Source organism: Amaranthus tricolor, chromosome 17, assembly GCF_026212465.1.
Source record: "Amaranthus tricolor cultivar Red isolate AtriRed21 chromosome 17, ASM2621246v1, whole genome shotgun sequence".
Lineage (NCBI taxonomy): Eukaryota > Viridiplantae > Streptophyta > Magnoliopsida > Caryophyllales > Amaranthaceae > Amaranthus > Amaranthus tricolor.
The window spans coordinates 13,856,971-13,875,632 of record NC_080063.1 but is presented as its reverse complement, the minus strand read 5'-3'; the positions used below and the strand labels follow the sequence as shown (position 1 = coordinate 13,875,632).

Here is an 18,662-nt window from a genome sequence, read left to right as displayed (position 1 = left end):
TTGTTGTACTTTTTTTTTATCATCTATTTTATTATAATTACTATATTATCAAATATTAGTCAAATATTTTTTCCAAATTCTTACGGTTTTGTCTTGAGACATGTCTTATACTTGGATTGAATACTTTAATAATAAAAACTTTTAGCATAATTGACCTTTTATAGGAACTTGTCTCACGTTGACACAATCTCATGTATTTTTGTTCTACTTCCTCTCTGTTTTTACAATATCTAATGCACGATTTTAATCATTAATATCTTAAATTCATATGATAAAAAATCTAAAAAGTTAATATCATGAAAATATGCATCAAGTCGAATCAAACAAGATCACACTTGATTATGTTTTACATCATACATGGAAAAATATATATCAAATAAGATCAGTTGATGAACAGTAGTTGCTACATGAACTATAACAACTATTAAAATTCGAACGAAGTATTTAGAAATAGAAATGATATTTTTACTATTAATTAATTATTTTTTTTTAATATTTATGTCTAAGTTAAAATGATAAAGTTAAAATGATAAGTATATTATGGAATAGAGAGAATATATAGAGGATGGAGAATGAGAGGAAAAGTTGATGAGTGGTACTAATGAGTAATGAGTAATAATTAGTAATAACTAATGAGGGGTTTTATGTAATCATGAGTTATGACTCATGAGTGATGAGAGAATGGAAAGTAAAAGGATATACTATCCCATCAATGCTTCAAGTGGGCCATACAGGTTTTCAATTTCCATAATCAACCGCGTTACATGTCATTTCATTTACTATAAAAAAAACAAGTGAAATAAGAAGAGAAATTCTATATATAAAACGTCATGGTAATTCAAAAAAATAAATAAAACGTTTTAAGGTGAGACTCATACAAGAATGTGTAATTCTTATTACTTCTTTTTATTTTACATCAAAAAAATATTAATTGTTATATAAAAAAGAAATAGATGTTGATAATAAATGTAAAGCTAAAACTAAATTGTGTAAATGAAATTAAAAAAAATTAAAATAAAATAATCAAATTAAAACAAGTGATAGATAATAGTCCATAAATAAAATGGATGCAAAATAAGTAAAACAAATCAAAATAACAAATGTTATTTAATTTTTCTTGTCTTATTTTTTAATTTAATTGTCATTCCATTAAATTTTACCTATTAGCTATTGCTTTATGTGCAACACAAAAGAAATAAAAAAATATTAATAATTTCAACTTTCACCCATTATTGAGACAACGCCTCTCTTGAGAGACCGTCTTTATAAGAGACGGCTCTTCAGGCCTAGACCCAACATTTAAAAAAAAGAAAAAACTTGAAAATTGACGCGCACGTTTGACCTTATTTGGAGTTGGTGTAATAATCTATTAAAGTTGTTATTTTGAGTTGGTGTTATAACTTATTAAAATTGTCATTATAACCTATTTGGAGATACCAACTTTAATAGATTATAATACCAACTCTATTAGGTTATAGTAACAATTTTAATAGGTTATAACACCAACTCTAAATAGGATTACACAACGCTCGTTTTTCTGGCAGTTGTTTTTCTAAGTTATAATGAGCCGGCCCATTTAAGACGCGTCTCAGACGGTCTCAAGTAAGAATTTGTGTTATTGAAAATAATTCTAATTTTTAGCTATTTCTAAATAATCTTAGTCTTTTTTTTTCTTGCCTTATCCATGTTTATTGGTTAATCAGTGCAGGTAACTCTAATTTAAAATCTATTTTTAGGGTTCCCTTTATTCACTTAGGGATGTTTGGCACAAAAAAATAAAATTTATTAGACTTTGAAGAATAAAACTCTCATTCTAACATGTTAGGGACATGGGAGAAAAGGTGAAAATAAAATTCTCACTAATTACCATCCTTCTTTCAAAACTTAATTTTTAGAGACTTTAAATTTTTTATACTTATTTCTTATTCTCATTGCCTTAAAACAAAAAAAACTTAAAACTCATTTTTAAAACAAAGTCTCCTTCCCTTCAAACAAAAAAAACTTAAAAACTTTTTTTTAAAACAAAGTCTCATACCCCTTAGGCCTTAACCCCATTAATCCCTATTTACTTCTCAAACCATTAATCCCTTTCTGAAATCTTTTTTTATGTATCTTAGAGGAATAGTATCTGTGTTCTTCTTCCATCAATCAATCCGCCATTGCAGCTTCGTCGTCCTTTCATCTCCAATTGACACCACGCGCGGTTCTTCAATTTCTTCAATGGTAAGTAAATTTCTCTTTTTTTGGTATTTTTTGTTGTTAAAATGAAATTAGGTTATGGTCTGTTCGAAAATCCATTTTATAATAGTGTGTTGATTGCTATTTGTTTAGGGTACTGAATTTGATAATATCATACTAAAATTCTGGTTTGGGGGTACTTGTGTGGACAATTTATGACCTTATCAATCGACCCAGATTTGATTCCATGGTTTGATTTGGAAGATTTAGTGGCTAGTTGAATTGGTGTCACATATGCTCAACATTTGATTTGAGGGTGGTTTGAAAAGGGTAAATGATGACGATAGTGTAATGATGATAGATTCCTGAGCAGTATGAAGATGTTGTGAGACCAGATCTGGGTATAAATGAGATTTAATTTGAGGGTGGTTTGAAAAGGGTAAATGAGGACTTGTTCTTTGTGATGTATGTACAACCACAAGATCAATGGCATCTTCAGATATTTGCTCAACTGATGCTTCCATTTCAAATGCACCTAAGATCAATGGATTAGTTAAGCAATGGCTTCAATATGTGTATTGTAATGGCCTCATTTTTGTGTACTGTAATGGCCTTTAATGTTATGCAAAAGCCTTGTAATGGCCACCATTTTGTGAACTTTCCTTGGAAAACAGTGATCATTGTATTATGGGTTAATATCCAGGCAACAATGCCATGAACAACTAATCCATTGTATGATGTTGCAATGTATTTTTCTATGTTTTCTTTATACTTGCAACCATCCTCATATTATAAATCATAATAAGTGTGTCAATTCCCCTTTTAATGTGCTAATATCTTTAGTTATATAAGTAAATTATTAAAAGTTAATCGGATAAATCTAACAAGATTTCATATGACTAAATATTTTGTTAAAGATTATTTCTTTGTTTCTTTAAGACTCATACTAATAGTCATGTTGTAAAGAAAAATGTTATTGTTAGTAGCAATCTCAAAGCAACATATGGAATGGAGTATTCATCAGTGAAAGTCAAAGCAACTCATGTATTGCAAGTAAAAAGAAATAGAGGATACTTTATTAATTTAATACTCCTCCTTTGTGTTCGAAAGAAGTGTAAAATGTGGAGTATTTTATTTTTGTGGTTGTGTTAGGAGAGAATAAGACAAAATATTAAACTGTGTAAATATGACAAAAGTAGAGATTATATATATGGATAAACATGTTGGGTAGCTTCTAAAATGAAAATGATGTAAATTTAGTAAAATAAATCAAAATAAAAATTGTTACAAACTCAAAAGGAGTAATTAATACTCCATGTTTGAGCATATACTAAACAATTAATTGATGAATCTGGATTATTGAGCATTTAATTACTTTTGGAGTTTGAAGTAGTTGTACATATCACAATCTTTGTTCAAGGTGTTGCTAAACTTTATTTTTGAGTATATGGTAAAATAAGGAGAGGCAGTAAAAGTCAAATTTATGACATTACCTAATAAATAATAGCTACTCTAATTGATATAAGATTCAATTATTTTTAGCAAAACTTACTTCCATAGACATTAAATTGAACTAAGTGTTGAACAAATTTTTTATTTCTTTTTGCAATAAAAAGATTCAAATAAAGGTTGAAAATTATGGGTTGTCACAATGATTTAAGGATTTCCCTTCCTACTTGGAATAAAAAATTTCATACATAACCTCTTCATTTGCATGCAATTCAATATAACAAGGTGGCATGCACACTCATGCATACTTAGTAGGGATGCAAACGGGGAGGGGTGGGGATTGGAATTCCCATCCCCATCCCCATCCCCATCTGTTAATGCAATACTCATTTTCGTTCCCATCCCCACGGCGGGTATAATTTTTTTCCCCGTCTCCTTCCCGATGGGTTTGTACCTAAAACCATCCTCGCCCCACCACCCATCTGGGTATCCATCACCGTCTAATACCCATTTTTCCCGCCCCACCACCCGTCGAATCCCCGCTTAATACCCATCTGTGCCACATCTTTATATTCAATCATTTGAGCCTTAAAACCCATAATACATATCCAAACTCCAAAGTCTCAAACAAACACACATCCAAAGTCTCAAACAATTACATATCCAAAGTCTCGAACAAACACATATCGAAAGTCTCAAACAAACACATAACCAAAGTCTCAAACAAATATACATGTCTAAAACAAAAGTATTTCAACATCAACTCAAAATCATCCAAAGTAAATCAATCCAGAATAATCTAATCAATATCCAATTCCATTTCGCATTCTTCTTCCAACTCTCAACCAATTTTAGCAAAATTCTTGTCCTTGAATTCTCCACAACCTGCAAATACAAATCGTTTTATAACCAAAATTTATCAATGCATAAAAATTACACAATATTGATAGGATTAATACTTACTTTTGAGGGCAGCCCAAATCCAATTTTGAGAACACATTAAAGCTTCAACGGCTTAAGGTAGTAGTCGATTACGATAAGGATCAAGAACTCTACCACTTGTGCTAAAAGCTGATCCGGATGGAAGAAGGAATACTCAAAATATCCCGTGCTACTTGTTGAAGAACGGGGTATGTGCTTCCATTTGTTTTCCACCAATTTAGAATATCAAAATTATCTTCAAGTGGTATGTTAGCATTTTCCAAATACTTATCCAAATCAGATTTTTCATAAGTTTGATTTTTGTCTCGCTCTAGAAATTGTGCAAACTCTTCCATACCAACATCATCACAAGAACTCCCACCACTTGCTAAATTGGAAGGTAGTTGCCTCTTACTTTGAGTATTCTCACTCCTAGACTCATATTCATCAACTAATCTCCTTAATAGATTGCTAATTCTGCTAACCTCTCTATCATACTCATATTTATCAAATATCTTTGCAAAATAAAATCGTATAAGAGCCATTTTATACCTAGGATCAAGTATAGTTGCAACTCCCATCAAACCATTCATACTATCCCAATATTTCTTATATTTCTCTAACATTACTTTCGCCATCTTTACCACATAATCATATAAAGACGGGATTTCAGAAATCAGAAGGCCCAACTTAGATTTAGGCATTTAACCAAATTTAGGGTTTTGAAAATAATTTTTTTTTTTTAAATATAAACCGGAGTTTCTCAAAATTTGAAAATAAATTCAGGATTTCCCAAAATTTGAAAAAAAAATTTTGAAAAAAAATTTAGAGTTTTCCAAAATTTGTACATATCTTGAGACGGGGCGGGCCGGGGCGGGGATGGGGCGGGTATCACCTAAAACCCATCCCATCCCCGTGGTGGGTATAAATTTTATACCCGTATCCGCCCCATGACCCATCAAACCGGGACCCATCCCCGCCCCGCCTGCATCCCTAATACTTAGCATAGATGGAATGAAAAAATAGTTAAATGAGAAAAGACAATAAAAGAAAAGAGTATCATAGTTAATGTAAGCAAACTGAAACAACAAAAAAATACAGCAAAATCCGAGAACGAAATATTTTAAAACGAATCTCATCTTAATCTAAGCGGCTCTCTCGTCTCTAGCAAGAACAATATTTTAAAACAATTAATGTAAGCAATCTATGAGTCATATGATGATATTATACAGATTTGGACGTTGTATCGATCAGTTGACTATTTTCATGCCAATTTTTTAATGAATTGTCACATGTAAGAACAAGATCTTACAACAACTTATAGCCAACATAAACAATCACGACAATGAAGTTAATAATCATCAATACTATCATAGTTCTCACATGGAAATTAATGGGAATTCAGATGTGATATTGAGACATGCTAAACAAAGGATTCTGAGCCAAGGATCCGAAATGTGAGATTTTAAAAACAGCCTTTAAAGATGGTAAACCTGCCAAGACAAAGACGAGAATTGAACCGCAATAACAATGACGCAAAATTAAGACCATAGTACATGTTAAGGAAGGATCTTCATACATGTGAAATGTCGAGACTAATACTGGAATATACAAGTTTGTCCATTGTTCAAGATTTCTCCTTTGTGGTAGACGTTAACAAATGATGCAAAGTGTTTGTATGAATTACGGCACAAGGGTTCGGATCCCTAGTTCGGATTGATTCCGTTTGCTTGGCACTGAAGCTCTTATCCAACCCACTTCGACCGGACCGTTTCGCTGACCCTGGAAGGAAACGCACCAGCCTAGTAGAGCTTACCAACAGAATCACTCCTAAAATTATAAGTAACCTGCAAATGGACGTTGTAATGTTAAAAAGGGTCAGGACCGAAGGTCAAAAGCAAAGGAAAGGCGATGTCAGAAGGAGATCGACCAAAGAGAAGACAAGTGATGATGGGATCTAATTTTCATTTACTAGGATATAACTCAGTAAGAGGATAATAATGGAGGGTCACCATTGAGGGAGGCTAACTTGAGAATGGTCATGTGTTTTTTCTTCAATTTTTGGGCAAAGAAATCAAATTAAAGAAACAATTGAATTAAAGTCTGCACCCTTTTTAAAGGTTCCTGAAAAAGATTTTTGGACAATAGTGAATGCTCACCATGAATGAAAGCTGGTCCTGAGAAACGTCGGGTGATGTTTCATTAATTTTTGAACAAAAAAGAGAAATAAAATTTAACCTGTTACTTAGGTAAGTCGTAAAACCAAACAATGAAAAACGAATCCCAAGATTCAACCTAGCGAATGCAATTCGCAAAGTTCAATGGCATAGGAAAGAGCTCAACTAAAACAATTTTTTCCTTACCTTTTCTTTTCGCCAAAATTTCACCATTAAAATAATTAAGAAATTATTTTATTCAAGTTATGGAAAAAAAGTATGCTTCCATCGAAAACATTTGTGAAATTACAACCCATAAAATATGTTATTTAGCAAATTACTAACCACTAATTTCATTTTTTATTTTTGTAAATTACAAATAGCACAAATTGTTTCTTCTTTTGCAAATTGCTAGCTTCGTGTCACATAAAGCTCACTTGTAATGCTAAACTTTCAAAAAATTTATTGCGATTTCTGTGAAATGTAAAAGGTCAAGTTATTGCATGGGGTACCAATATTCAAAAAAATGGATATAGGTTAGTAATTTACCAAAATATAAGTATATGTAAAATCATGGGTAGTAGTTTGCCACCCAAATTTAACAGATAATAGTTTAAAAATTAATACCATGGTTTTTTTTAACAGTGTTTCACCAATATATTTCGAAAAAGAAAATGATGGACAACGACCACAAAAAGTGAATGCTATGCTTTACCGTTGAACAAATTCCACATACATCAAAAGCTGCAGAAAGATGAAAAAATAAAAAGTTCTCAAACCAAAGATCTTCACAGGACCAGCAAAGTGATTCTGGATGCTAAATGAATTTGCATCTACTGTGTATAAAGTTAAACTTGTAACCCTCAAAGGTAGGCAAGGTAACTTTTAGTGCAAATTGGTGGTTCCCAGCCACATAATGGACCAATTGACCAAACAGTACAAAACAAACACAAAGTATCAACACTTATCCCCCATATCTCACAAGGTCGAGTGACCTGAATATATTCTAGACAATCAATCAAGATGTGGTGGTCTTACTAAAGCTGACTTTGTCACATGTCATTATTGATTCATTAATGGCCATAGATATGAGACGTAAACAACTAATAAGATGGATAAAAGAATTACCATCCAAGTAACAGTAAGAGGCGAGCTCCAGGAGCTGTAGGCAAGTGCTCACCCAAGGCAAACATGCCTGCAAGTACGCCAGTCACAATTGATGCTACAGCAGCACATGTTGAAACCACAATAGCCCTCCCGTGCTTCAAACCCCTAGTCTGTATCAAACATATCGTTAAATTGAAGAATCAAACAAAAACAAAATAAACAATTCTTCCCATTTCCCCAAGGAAAGTCTAAACTAGCGATAGTACGGAGATAGTTTTACAAGCCAAACAAGTACCATGGCACATTATTAAAGCTATGAAATGCCAAATGGGGAAAGATAACTTAAGGTAACTTCTAGGAAGAATATAATCAGGCATTAATTTAAAATGGTAACGACATAAAATGAATTTCAATGTCAAACTTTCATCAAAGGGGAGAAAAAACACCTCCTGAAGATGTTAAGAAGTGCAGAAAACTGATTACAAAGAAAATAAAGAATGCCATTTGAAGATAAGGAAGTAGTATTTGAAAAGTTTTCTCTGAAGGTTCAATTCTGGGGGTACCTGGTACACAAATCCTGTGCCACTGCAGCATATACTTATTGCTACACTAAGCGGAAGAACCATTGTTGAAAACCCCTGCTCCAAAAGTATAAATCCGAGTTTTGATATGACAGACGCCATCCTGCAGTAATACTCCTATGAAGATCAGCATTCACTACCAGCATTTACATTGAAAAATGGCATAGAAAGTAGATCATCACTATATTTTATTATTCGCATAGCACAAAAAAATTCATGTTAGTTCTAAAAAAAGGATCAAGTAAAACATTGCGAAAGACAACTTGGAAAATCGGTGGAAAAAGGCAAGAAGAGGAAAGTTAAATTCTGCAAACAATGGAAAATTGTAGAGAAATGTTAGGTATACCCAAACAGAATTCCAGACTCCAGCCCGTAAATTATTTCTTCAACAACTTCTGATTGCATCTACAGCAGGAAATTACAAAAACGACAATTGAAAAATCTACAGGACAGATTTTAAGGTTAAACAGAAAGGCAGGGTCAGGCAATAAGATTCAAATAACAATACCAATTCTTGCTCTCTTCGTTGCCGTCTGTAAATACGAAGCCATCCATTCAAAATTATCTGCAAGCAACATAGTCTCAAACAATCAGATCTTACCTACACACACAGAAAACACACACACAAAGCCATTGTGATATAAATTGACTGTAAGAAATAAAAAATATCTATTTGCCAACTATTTTTTAAATGGGGTTTGTGTGGCTACTAACAGTAAAAATACAAATTGTGATTGCCGCCACTTACACTACTTTGTCTCAAATGTTGCGAGTTACAACCCTGAAACTCTTCACCAGATTAGAGAGGTTCTTATCAATCTATGCTCATGTGAACTGTAAGATGGCATTAGATCTGTCAATACAATTGGTAGGATAGATTTCGAGTCGTTTTCGAGTTTGCACCAATTCCGACCTTGTGAGTTCGGTCGCGTTAGATTCAGGTCGGGATCAGGTCAACCCAATGGGTATAAGACTTATAGGTTTTTTCTATCATTATTCATTACATTTAAAAAATATATAAATACCAATTTTTTGTTTTCGTAGAAAAATATATATATGTAAAAAAATCAATATACCAAATTTAGGGCTACAACAAAAAAAGTTGAATCAAATTTAAAGTTGACAAAAACACAGTGGACCCCCAACTAAAAATGATGACACGGAACTAAAAATGCTGACGTGAACCGAAAACGTGTCAAAACAATCGTGTTTGATTTCGGATGTGTTTGATCCTCTTTTTGGTTTTTTTGGTCGGATCATTTTCGGGTCACTGGTTGAATTCCAGGTTATAACGCACTACTTTCCAGTCAGGTTCTGAGTCAATTTCGGATCGGGTCAAAAATTTGACATGTCTAGACGGCATCATCATATAAATTATAATTCCCTAACTATTTTAAAAAATTAACAGGATATACATAAGAAATCAAAAGGGGAATTAGTAAGCAATAAATAACACCAATTGATGTGTGTGTTTGTCATAAATTTTGCAATTGATACCATTTTAGGAACTGCATCTAATAATTGTATAGTACTTATAGCTACAATTATATATTTATCCTTTATTTAAAAGCAAAAACGTATTACTTCTCTTTTACTCTCTCCTATTACTATTTTCTCCTCACTCATTTACCAGCTACAGTACACACCCTGCTAATTTCTTATTCATGTTTACACTCTCTGTTCATTGAGTCAAGAATTCACTTCCATGAAAGTGTAATCACTTATCACCTCCTTCACTTCACAATATAGCGGCTCTTGGTAGTTTAGGTAGTTCAGGCTGCAGTCCTTCATCTTTTGGTTCAAATATTTATCCTAAATCAAGGATCATAATTGTTGATTTTGGGGTTTCATTTGTTATAGCTACCGTCAATTTAGAGTGGAAAATTTGGGTTTTTAGTGGCATAGTAGAAGTTGTGCTATTCTTTTTGTTTGGATAAGAGGAATGAAGAAAAAGGGGAGAAGAATTAGTACCCTCATTTAGAAAAGGGTAGGGAGAAGGAAGGGGAGAAGAGAGCAATACGGGAGAGATTGAAGGGAAAACAGAGCTTGAACTTCCCCAACCTTTCTGTCCACTCTCCTTCCCATTCATTCAATCATGTTGTCCAAACAAACAAAAAAAATCCAATGAAGAATAATAAATTAGACAAATGTATTGCTAAAAATCATAAACTTAAGAAATTAGTAAGCAAAACAAAAAGATGTAAAGGTTATCAACACCAATGGTGATTTAACAAGTCCTCTTTGGCGGTCAAGTATCTAAATGATGGTGCAATGAGAAATGTATCAGATGCTCTAGCAGCACTTTATCATGATTTAACAAAGGTTTTGTATTGCAAGTACTAAAAGAGAAGGCAGAAGAGAAATTATGTCCAAAGAGAAATGAATGAGAAGCCATAGCAGAAATTATGTCCAAAAATCTGACATAACAGACCTGTCCGAGACTCAATCCACCTGATGTGTTTTTTAAAATCTGAAAACTTTTGAGTTGCAAATTAATATTTTGGAGTTATGATCAACTATTTTACTCAAAATTTAAGATTTGGGTTAACATTCCAGAGTTAAGAGCTGAAAACTTTTTTAATCCACTAACATAAAAAGTAATATTCAAATTTTAACAAAAGATTTCAATTAAGTTTTCTAGATGTCAAACAACGATAAGAATAAAAAAAAAATAATAAACTTTCAACGTGTTGGTAGATCTCCCGAAACCGACCAAGTCAATTGGTGGCAGACAAGTGTAGGATACAGATAAGCTAAGAACATGGTTTAGCATACATAAATTGCAAACATGTATAAGTTTCATGTTTAATAGCATGTTTTGAAAGCAACCATACTAGAAGAGTAGAAACCATTGTATCAGCTAAGAAAGTTGTAAACAAATTCAGCTACGTTAAAAGCCAAGTATTTGACAAACTTGTTCAGATGCTTCAGGGAGGAAACAAACAGTATTGAAAAGAAGAATTGAGATAGTATCAGTTAGTGCACAGAGCAAGGTACCTACAAACATGATGACTACAACAAAGGCGAGAAAAGGAAGATGGAAGATAGAGATAGGAGAAGTCTGCTGATCTTCACCTCCAGCACCAATTCCTGCAAGAATAAGCTTATTTAACATGTATGAATGTATTACAATACATCAGCAACGTTAAATCTTTAAACTCAACATAGGGGATAGATCACATAGATCAAAACAAAATCAACATAGATTTTCGGTAATAAGGATTACACTATTTTTGACCAATTTGATATTAATCTATAACTAAAAAAAATAACGTCAATGATCATTCACATATATTGTCCTCATTTCATTCATATCCATTGTCATATACTCATGAATCTCAATTCCTAATTATTTTTCACTCATGTTACCCTCGTCATTTTTGGTTAATCTCTTCCTCCTTTAATCTTCTCAAAGTTCCAAGTATAGTGCAAAATATCGCCCGCATCACAACACTTGTATTGTAAAAGTTTTAAGGTTACTTTTAAGAAGTTTTTTCATGTCTTCATTTTAAATTTTATTGTTAACTTATGCATCTTAATTACCCATTTCCCTACAATAATCAATCATCTCTTTTGAAAACCTAACATTTTGAACTATATTCTTACCATATAGTGTTGTCGGTCTAATGACACACATAAATTTCACCTCAATACAGCTTATATTGAGAGTCGATACAGCTATACCCTTTAAAAAAACATAATTCCTCCCAAAAGAAAGGGTTCCACTCCCAACTTCACATAACTTCACTATGTAAAGGGTCCAAGTGAAAATGACTGCTCAAAATACAGTTTATGTAGACTTACATTACCTATTGTGCCAATTCCAGCCAGTGCAATTCCCATCCAATCTAGAACATTCATTAGCTCCTTCAAGTAAAAGTGAGAGAAAATGGAAAGTATAGCAAGTCCGCAACCAGAAATAGGTTGAATAACAGAGACCTGAGATGATTAAAAGTGATTTATAAGTTGGTTCCAAAGGACAGTATGCATGAACATTATCTAGTACAAAGCATAAGGAAGTTTTTTTAGAAAGAAATTTTTTGAATTAACTGAACATATAATATAATAAAAATTTTGCAGCAAGTGCTAGATACCAAGTTGGCAATATAAAATCCATGGAAAGATGACAAAAAAGGCCTACAAAATCTCATTAGCACTTGGCGTGAACAGTAAGCAAAAGGCAACTACTAAAATTTACTGAAATTTCAATGTAATGTACTCTATGGACTATGTGCTTCCTCTATCTTGTAATACTAGTTGCAATATATCCCTTTCTATGAAATTCCTTACAATCACAATTCACAACATTTTGTCAGATGGTATACTTTTTTGAAGAAAAACTTCCCCCTTGTCCCTTGTATTTATAATATTTGGATTGAAGTGGGAAGCATATCCTCACTTAACCACATGGCAATTTTCTCTGATTAATGCTAAATCATCATTTTTTATGTGCTACTAGCTGTATTTCAACTATAAAAAGACAAAAATTGTACAAAAGAAATTGAATGAATAATCAACCTTTACTACAAAATAATATAACCCATTCGTCTCCACAATGTTGCACTTGTTTCTATTTTGGATTATCCTTAAAAAATCGACCTATTCCCTTTTTGCAAATATTTGCTCTCACACCCATATACTAGCATTCAAAGACAAAGTCCAACACATCCTTGTTAGCTTGAGAGTACACCAAATTTAATTATCAATTTCCATAAAATTGGCACCGTCTATGGGGGATTATGGTATATTCTAGTTTCTACGATTGTTTCCAATTTTTACACTATGAGGGACTATGGTGTTCATAGTCAGTTTCCTATGACTCCATTACATCTAATTTCAAACACCTACTAAGTACTAACCCATGGCAGGTGGGTATGGGGCTGGGCGGGTGGATAAGACCTCATACCCACCACCTACCCACTACCCATGGCGGGTAGGACCATAGTGTAAAAACAAGGCAACATCGCATCATGTCAACCGCAATGTAAAGGTTTTTTAGAACGAACCGAGATTTCCCGCGTGGTAAAGGTGTAAAAAAACTGTGTTTTGGACCCTATCAAGGGATATCTTTAGGTTTTGACCAATATTTAAATGTGATGATAAATGCATCACTCCCGTTACCGCATCACCGTTTTGTTATCGTAATCGCGACCGTTACCGCATTTTTACTCTATGGGCAGGACTTTTCATACCCATACTCAACCACTACCCACTAAAATCATACCCATACCCGGATGCGGTGCGAGACCCGTATAATTATACCCATTTGTCATCCCAACTAAAATACTCAAAAAAAACATTAATGTACTTTTTCTTCATCATTTTCAAAGGTGGGTAAAAATATAGCCATTTTTTCTCTCCTAATGAAATGAATCCGTACAAAACTTCTCTGAAGAATCCTTAGTTTCACTCTATAAGCAAAAGTTCATAGTGCACTTAGCGAGTGATTTGGGAGCCCAATCAACAATTTCTCGCGTCTTTCGGTTCCCAAGTAAAGGCTCTTAGAAAATGGGCGTTTGATTCAATAATTTCTCCGAGCAAATTGGTCCCTAGTATTAATTTTCATCTAGGAATAGGCACCCAGAAATTGCGTCTCCTATAATAAGATAGTAAATATGGGAAAACCCTTCAGCAGATAACGACTTCTTCATTGTTGTGGCCGCATTTTCGAATTTGGACTTTCGGTTGTACATGTCCTTAGAAGGAGATTGATTGCGCATTCTGATATCATGAAAGATTAAATAGATACCAATATACTCTAAAAAGTACTGCTCCAAGGTCTTATGCTTGGTACCGTGTGAAATAGAGTATTCTTTTTGTTACAAATACAAAGCACTCTCCAATGCCAAGAAAGTGAAGCCTTAATAAATGAAGCATGTGATATGAGGTGATGTGTCATAAAGCATGTTAATCACAAACAATTGAAGCATGAGATGCATGTGTCAATAAACAAAAAAAAGGAAGGAATCCTCCAATATGGAAGTCGTTTGAGAAAGTGGATCGTGGATAAGGGACATCGATAGTCGATAGGCCATATATGAGTACCCTATTGCAAAGAGTACCCAATTTAAGAGTATGTAATTGGCGAGTACATGATTGGTGAGTACCTGATTGGCGAGCACTATAAGACTACTTTTCAAACAATGATCGTACAGCTTGCGGTTGGCACACAGTGAATTGAGCTAAGAAAATTTATATATCGTATAAATGTTGCTTATATCATTGCTTTATATTTTATTGGATGACGTAACATATGGCATGAAGTGAATTTAAGTCTAGAAGTATACATCCATTAACTTAATCCCTAAAGCATATTGATATGGGGCATGCATAGGCTTGACCTCCATTTGGAGATAATTAAGATATAGATATTTATCTTTTTGAAGTCACACAGGCATGAAGGATGGGATCAAGACTCTAATCCAAAACCGGTACTAGGTAAAAATTGATACAGAGTCAAACCGGTACTTACTGACACCATGAAATCCAATGCTAAGACGTAGTAAAACCACCCCAAACTAGGAAAAATCAAAACCTATACACAGGGACTTAAGTTCTAGAGCAAGACCCACGAAACAAGAGTACAGGACTAGACAAAGTGTCCTAGGGAAGCCTAGGATTCAGACTTCCAAACCCATCAACTATAGTCTTGCGTCTAGTGAAAAATTTGTTTGTACATAAAATAATAGCCCTATTTTATATGTTTGGGCTGAGTCCAAAGAACATAAAGGCCCATTAAGGTTAAACCCATGTCTCATTATATATACACCCTTAAAGGATTGTACCATGGTAACTGCTATTTTGCCTCTCAAAGGCAATATCACCACTTCTCTTTCTAAACACTATATCACTGCATATATAGGTACTAACTTGAGCGTTAAAGGCACCATCCCTCAAGGCAACCCCAGGGTTTTTAAAGTTTTCTTGCATGAATCTCATAATGTTCGTCCTAACATCATATAATAGCCATTAATGCCACCAAGGTATCCTCTTATATGTTTGTTTCTATTTTTTAACAAGAACATGATGAAGTGATTATTTACGCCAATTATCAATATCATAGTATCTTTGGGCATTGATAAAAATAAAGAGTGTTTGGCAATTGGTTTTTTCCTTGGCGTTTAGCTTTTGGCTTTGAGTTGATCAAATAGTCAAAAAAATGTTTAGTAAATGACTTTTAAGTCAATTAAAAAGTTGGTTTTAAAGCCAAAACCAAAACCAAAAAATTACTAGGACTAGTTTTTAAATTGACATTTAGCTTTTGTTCAGATCAACAACCCAACAAGGCAACAACATCTTTAGCCAACACTTATTTGCCAAACAGACCCAACAATTGCTATAATTAACAACTTACCGGAGCAAGAGATAATGCCCTCAACATCAAAAGTGCACCACCAATATCCATCAAAAATCCTGTGACCCAACGTTTATTGAATGCATAGGTCCTAATCACCTACAAGCATAGACAAGGTAAATAAAGAGTAAGACCAAAATTGATTGAGCCATGACTACAAGGATGTATTCTCAAGTCACATTTTAATCAAACATGGAAAATCAAAAAATACTAGATTAGGGAATGAAAAAGCATTTTTCTTGGTGGGAGCTATAAGAGAAAGGCACATGAAAATTTGATGCAAAGCGCATTGCTGATGCTTATTCTAGGATCAACATTCTTTGAGTGTTTAAAAGTAGAGGGCACGTTTAGTCAAAACAATACTTTCTCATATCATTTATTACCATATCAGTAACACAAAGCGACATCAAAGATGAAACCAAAAAAAATTAAACTCTATATCAATCTAAGCATGATGATAGCACGTTAAAGGACAAAAAATTACACTCTAACACCCTCCCGAAGAATTTAGAGTTTTCGGTTTGTTAGTAGTAATGATTATGAAGAGAAAGGTTCCCATTGGATCAAATAAGTTTTCAAACTTACTTTCTAAGGCATGCTTACAATAGAATTATTAAAAAACATAGTGATATGAGATAATATAAGATGGATAATAAGTCATGAAGGAGGTAATTGAAAGAGGAAGAAGCATCAGGGATTCTTATTCTTCATTTGATATTAATAAATAGTAGATTATGAATTTGATCAAATGATGAGTAGATAATACAAGGGTGAGATTGCAAATTCTCCATGAAGCCACATTTCATCATATTTTGGCTATGGGTTATAGATTTAGAACTATAGTCTAATGGCTCATTAGAAATGGTTTGCGATTTGGCGTTAGAGTAATGGCATATAGATAATACTATTATATTTCCTCAATGGAGATAATTGGTTATCAGATGAAGCATAACACACACTACAGCGAGCACACAGATTTATAACTCATTACACAGGGACTGAGATGCACAAATCACATGGGAGAAGTCTCAATAAGAACCCTAATGGCATGGTAATGAAACAATCCATGGTGTCACTTTTCACGAAATTTACCATGTCATTCCCATGGTATAATACTTTGATCACAAAATATTTTCTTTTTCACAATTATATATTACATCATAACACCACATTTAAAATGATAATACATTGAGATAAATCTTATGAAGAAAATGAGATAATTGAAGTATAACAACCATGAAAATTAGGTTCGTCAAAAGATTTTTCCCACAAAAATTACACCATATAATCATTCCCACCATTTAATGCAAATTCTATTTATTAAAAACTTAATTAGAAGATTTTAATTGAGAAACGAAAAAACACATTATCAAATCAATCTCTGATTATCACGGACAAAGATTAAACTAAAGCCCTAAGACTAGATTCAATCCCAAAAAAACAAAAACAAAAAAAAAAAAAAAAAAAAAAAAAAAAAACTAATAATATCTATACAAATATAACCAATTTGAATCCAAAATTGATTAAATGAACCAACCAAATAGAAATATCAGAATTCATAACAACAATGTTGAAAATGTAGAGACAATAAAGACATTCATATCAAAGTAAAAACCTTGAGCTTGAAAGAGAGAGGGGGTAGAATGAGGGTGCCTTTCTTCTGCAAGACTTTTCCGATGTTGTTTCCGGCCGTTGCCGCTAAGGTAAGAAGCACAGCTTCCCACATCTCTCTCTCTCCCTTTGTGTTCTCTCTCTACGAATGAATTTCTCTCTCCTCTGCAGATGGAGATGGTAGATGGGGCGGTGTGTTTGTTTAATGATGTCGTGTGAAGCTGAACAAGGGAGTATAAGACTGTTACGGGAATGGACGTGTCACAGCTAATTTGATGAAATGTCTTTTTCTTTTGCACTGATACTTATCTCTAATTGAGCCGACTCATTATATATTTTTTTAAAAGTTGTAATTAGTTATTAAAAAGATGTAAGTAGACATTTAAGATATTAAAAATAGATTTAGGACCAACTCTAGATATTTTGGGGCTTGGGCGAAATAACACATTAGGGCCTTTTTCCTTTGTAATTCATCAATTATATGGATCATTCTACAACCATTAACTTTGTTTTTTTGACACAGGGCCCTGGGAGACGGCCCCTCTTGCCCACCCCTAGGGTCGGCCCTGACTGTAGATATTACGAATACGATAAGTAAACATTAAGAATAATGTAAATAGGCATTAAGAATACGATAATTATACATTAAACTTTAATGGGCTAAGCTTAAGACATGTCTCTCAAAGAGACGGTATCTCAAGAGACTAGCGGTTTCTTTTGTTACTCGGTTGCTCGCTATCCTTCCAAAACTTCAGCTAATACTTCGTCTCATTCATTTAGCTCTATTAATAAAAGGGAGATTAAAAAATTGGATATTTATAAATAGGAGTACAAATTAAAATAGGAGTAGAAAAAATAACAAATTGAGTAAGACTAAGAGTAAACACAACTTACTACTCAAAGGCACCTCCTTTAACTCATATAGGGATGACATGCACTTAAAATTTAGGAAAAATTACCCTGAATAATACAAACTTTCACTGATTTTCCTACAATAATACGAACTTTCAATTAACCATGAATAATACGAACTTTGATACATATTTCCCGCTGGCATACCATTTTACCTGTTACCGGTAAACTCATTCATTCCTTTAAAATTTTTTTTTTGGCTAATAAAACTAAGTAAGAAAAATTATCATGAATAATACGAACTTTCACTGATTTTCCTACAATAATACGAACTTTCAATTAACTATAAATAAAATACGAACTTTGATACATATTTCCCGCTAGCATAATGAAGAAATGGGGAATTTACCGTTTCTCCAGGTAAAGAACCGGTTAGGTATGCTAGCGGGAAAT

General features: G+C 33.2%; 2 protein-coding genes across 3 annotated transcripts; both read right to left on the bottom strand.

Moving 5' to 3' along the window:
* Positions 1 to 4,253: 4,253 nt before the first annotated feature.
* On the bottom strand, positions 4,254 to 5,662 carry LOC130803951 (zinc finger BED domain-containing protein DAYSLEEPER-like). The gene is made up of 2 exons (XM_057668192.1): positions 4,591 to 5,662; positions 4,254 to 4,512 (listed from the first exon to the last, which is right to left on the bottom strand). The coding sequence occupies exon 1, from the start codon at positions 5,250 to 5,252 to the stop codon at positions 4,692 to 4,694; it is 561 nt and encodes a 186-aa protein (XP_057524175.1). The 5' UTR covers positions 5,253 to 5,662; the 3' UTR covers positions 4,254 to 4,512; positions 4,591 to 4,691.
* Positions 5,663 to 5,792: 130 nt separating this feature from the next.
* LOC130803950 (probable magnesium transporter NIPA9) lies at positions 5,793 to 17,601 on the bottom strand. 2 transcript variants are annotated; one of them, XM_057668191.1, is made up of 10 exons: positions 17,362 to 17,601; positions 15,747 to 15,845; positions 12,202 to 12,331; positions 11,394 to 11,482; positions 8,901 to 8,957; positions 8,739 to 8,797; positions 8,375 to 8,495; positions 7,833 to 7,981; positions 6,128 to 6,395; positions 5,793 to 6,041 (listed from the first exon to the last, which is right to left on the bottom strand). In XM_057668191.1, the coding sequence occupies exons 1-9, from the start codon at positions 17,470 to 17,472 to the stop codon at positions 6,176 to 6,178; spliced, it is 1,035 nt and encodes a 344-aa protein (XP_057524174.1). In that variant the 5' UTR covers positions 17,473 to 17,601; the 3' UTR covers positions 5,793 to 6,041; positions 6,128 to 6,175. The 2 variants fall into 2 exon arrangements, with proteins under 2 accessions (XP_057524174.1, XP_057524173.1); XM_057668190.1 differs by having other exon boundaries at positions 5,793 to 6,395.
* Between the last annotated feature and the right edge of the window lie 1,061 nt (positions 17,602 to 18,662).

Excerpts from the sequence above, each read along its gene's own strand:
- LOC130803950 (XM_057668190.1), bottom strand. The coding sequence starts at position 17,472 with ATGTGGGAAGCTGTGCTTCTTACCTTAGCGGCAACGGCCGGAAACAAC. Across the intron at positions 8,798-8,900 it reads AACGAAGAGAGCAAGAATTG|ATGCAATCAGAAGTTGTTGA; the intron begins GTATTGTTATTT and ends TTCCTGCTGTAG. Across the intron at positions 8,496-8,738 it reads GAGTCTGGAATTCTGTTTGG|GATGGCGTCTGTCATATCAA; the intron begins GTATACCTAACA and ends GTATTACTGCAG.
- LOC130803951 (XM_057668192.1), bottom strand. The coding sequence starts at position 5,252 with ATGCCTAAATCTAAGTTGGGCCTTCTGATTTCTGAAATCCCGTCTTTA.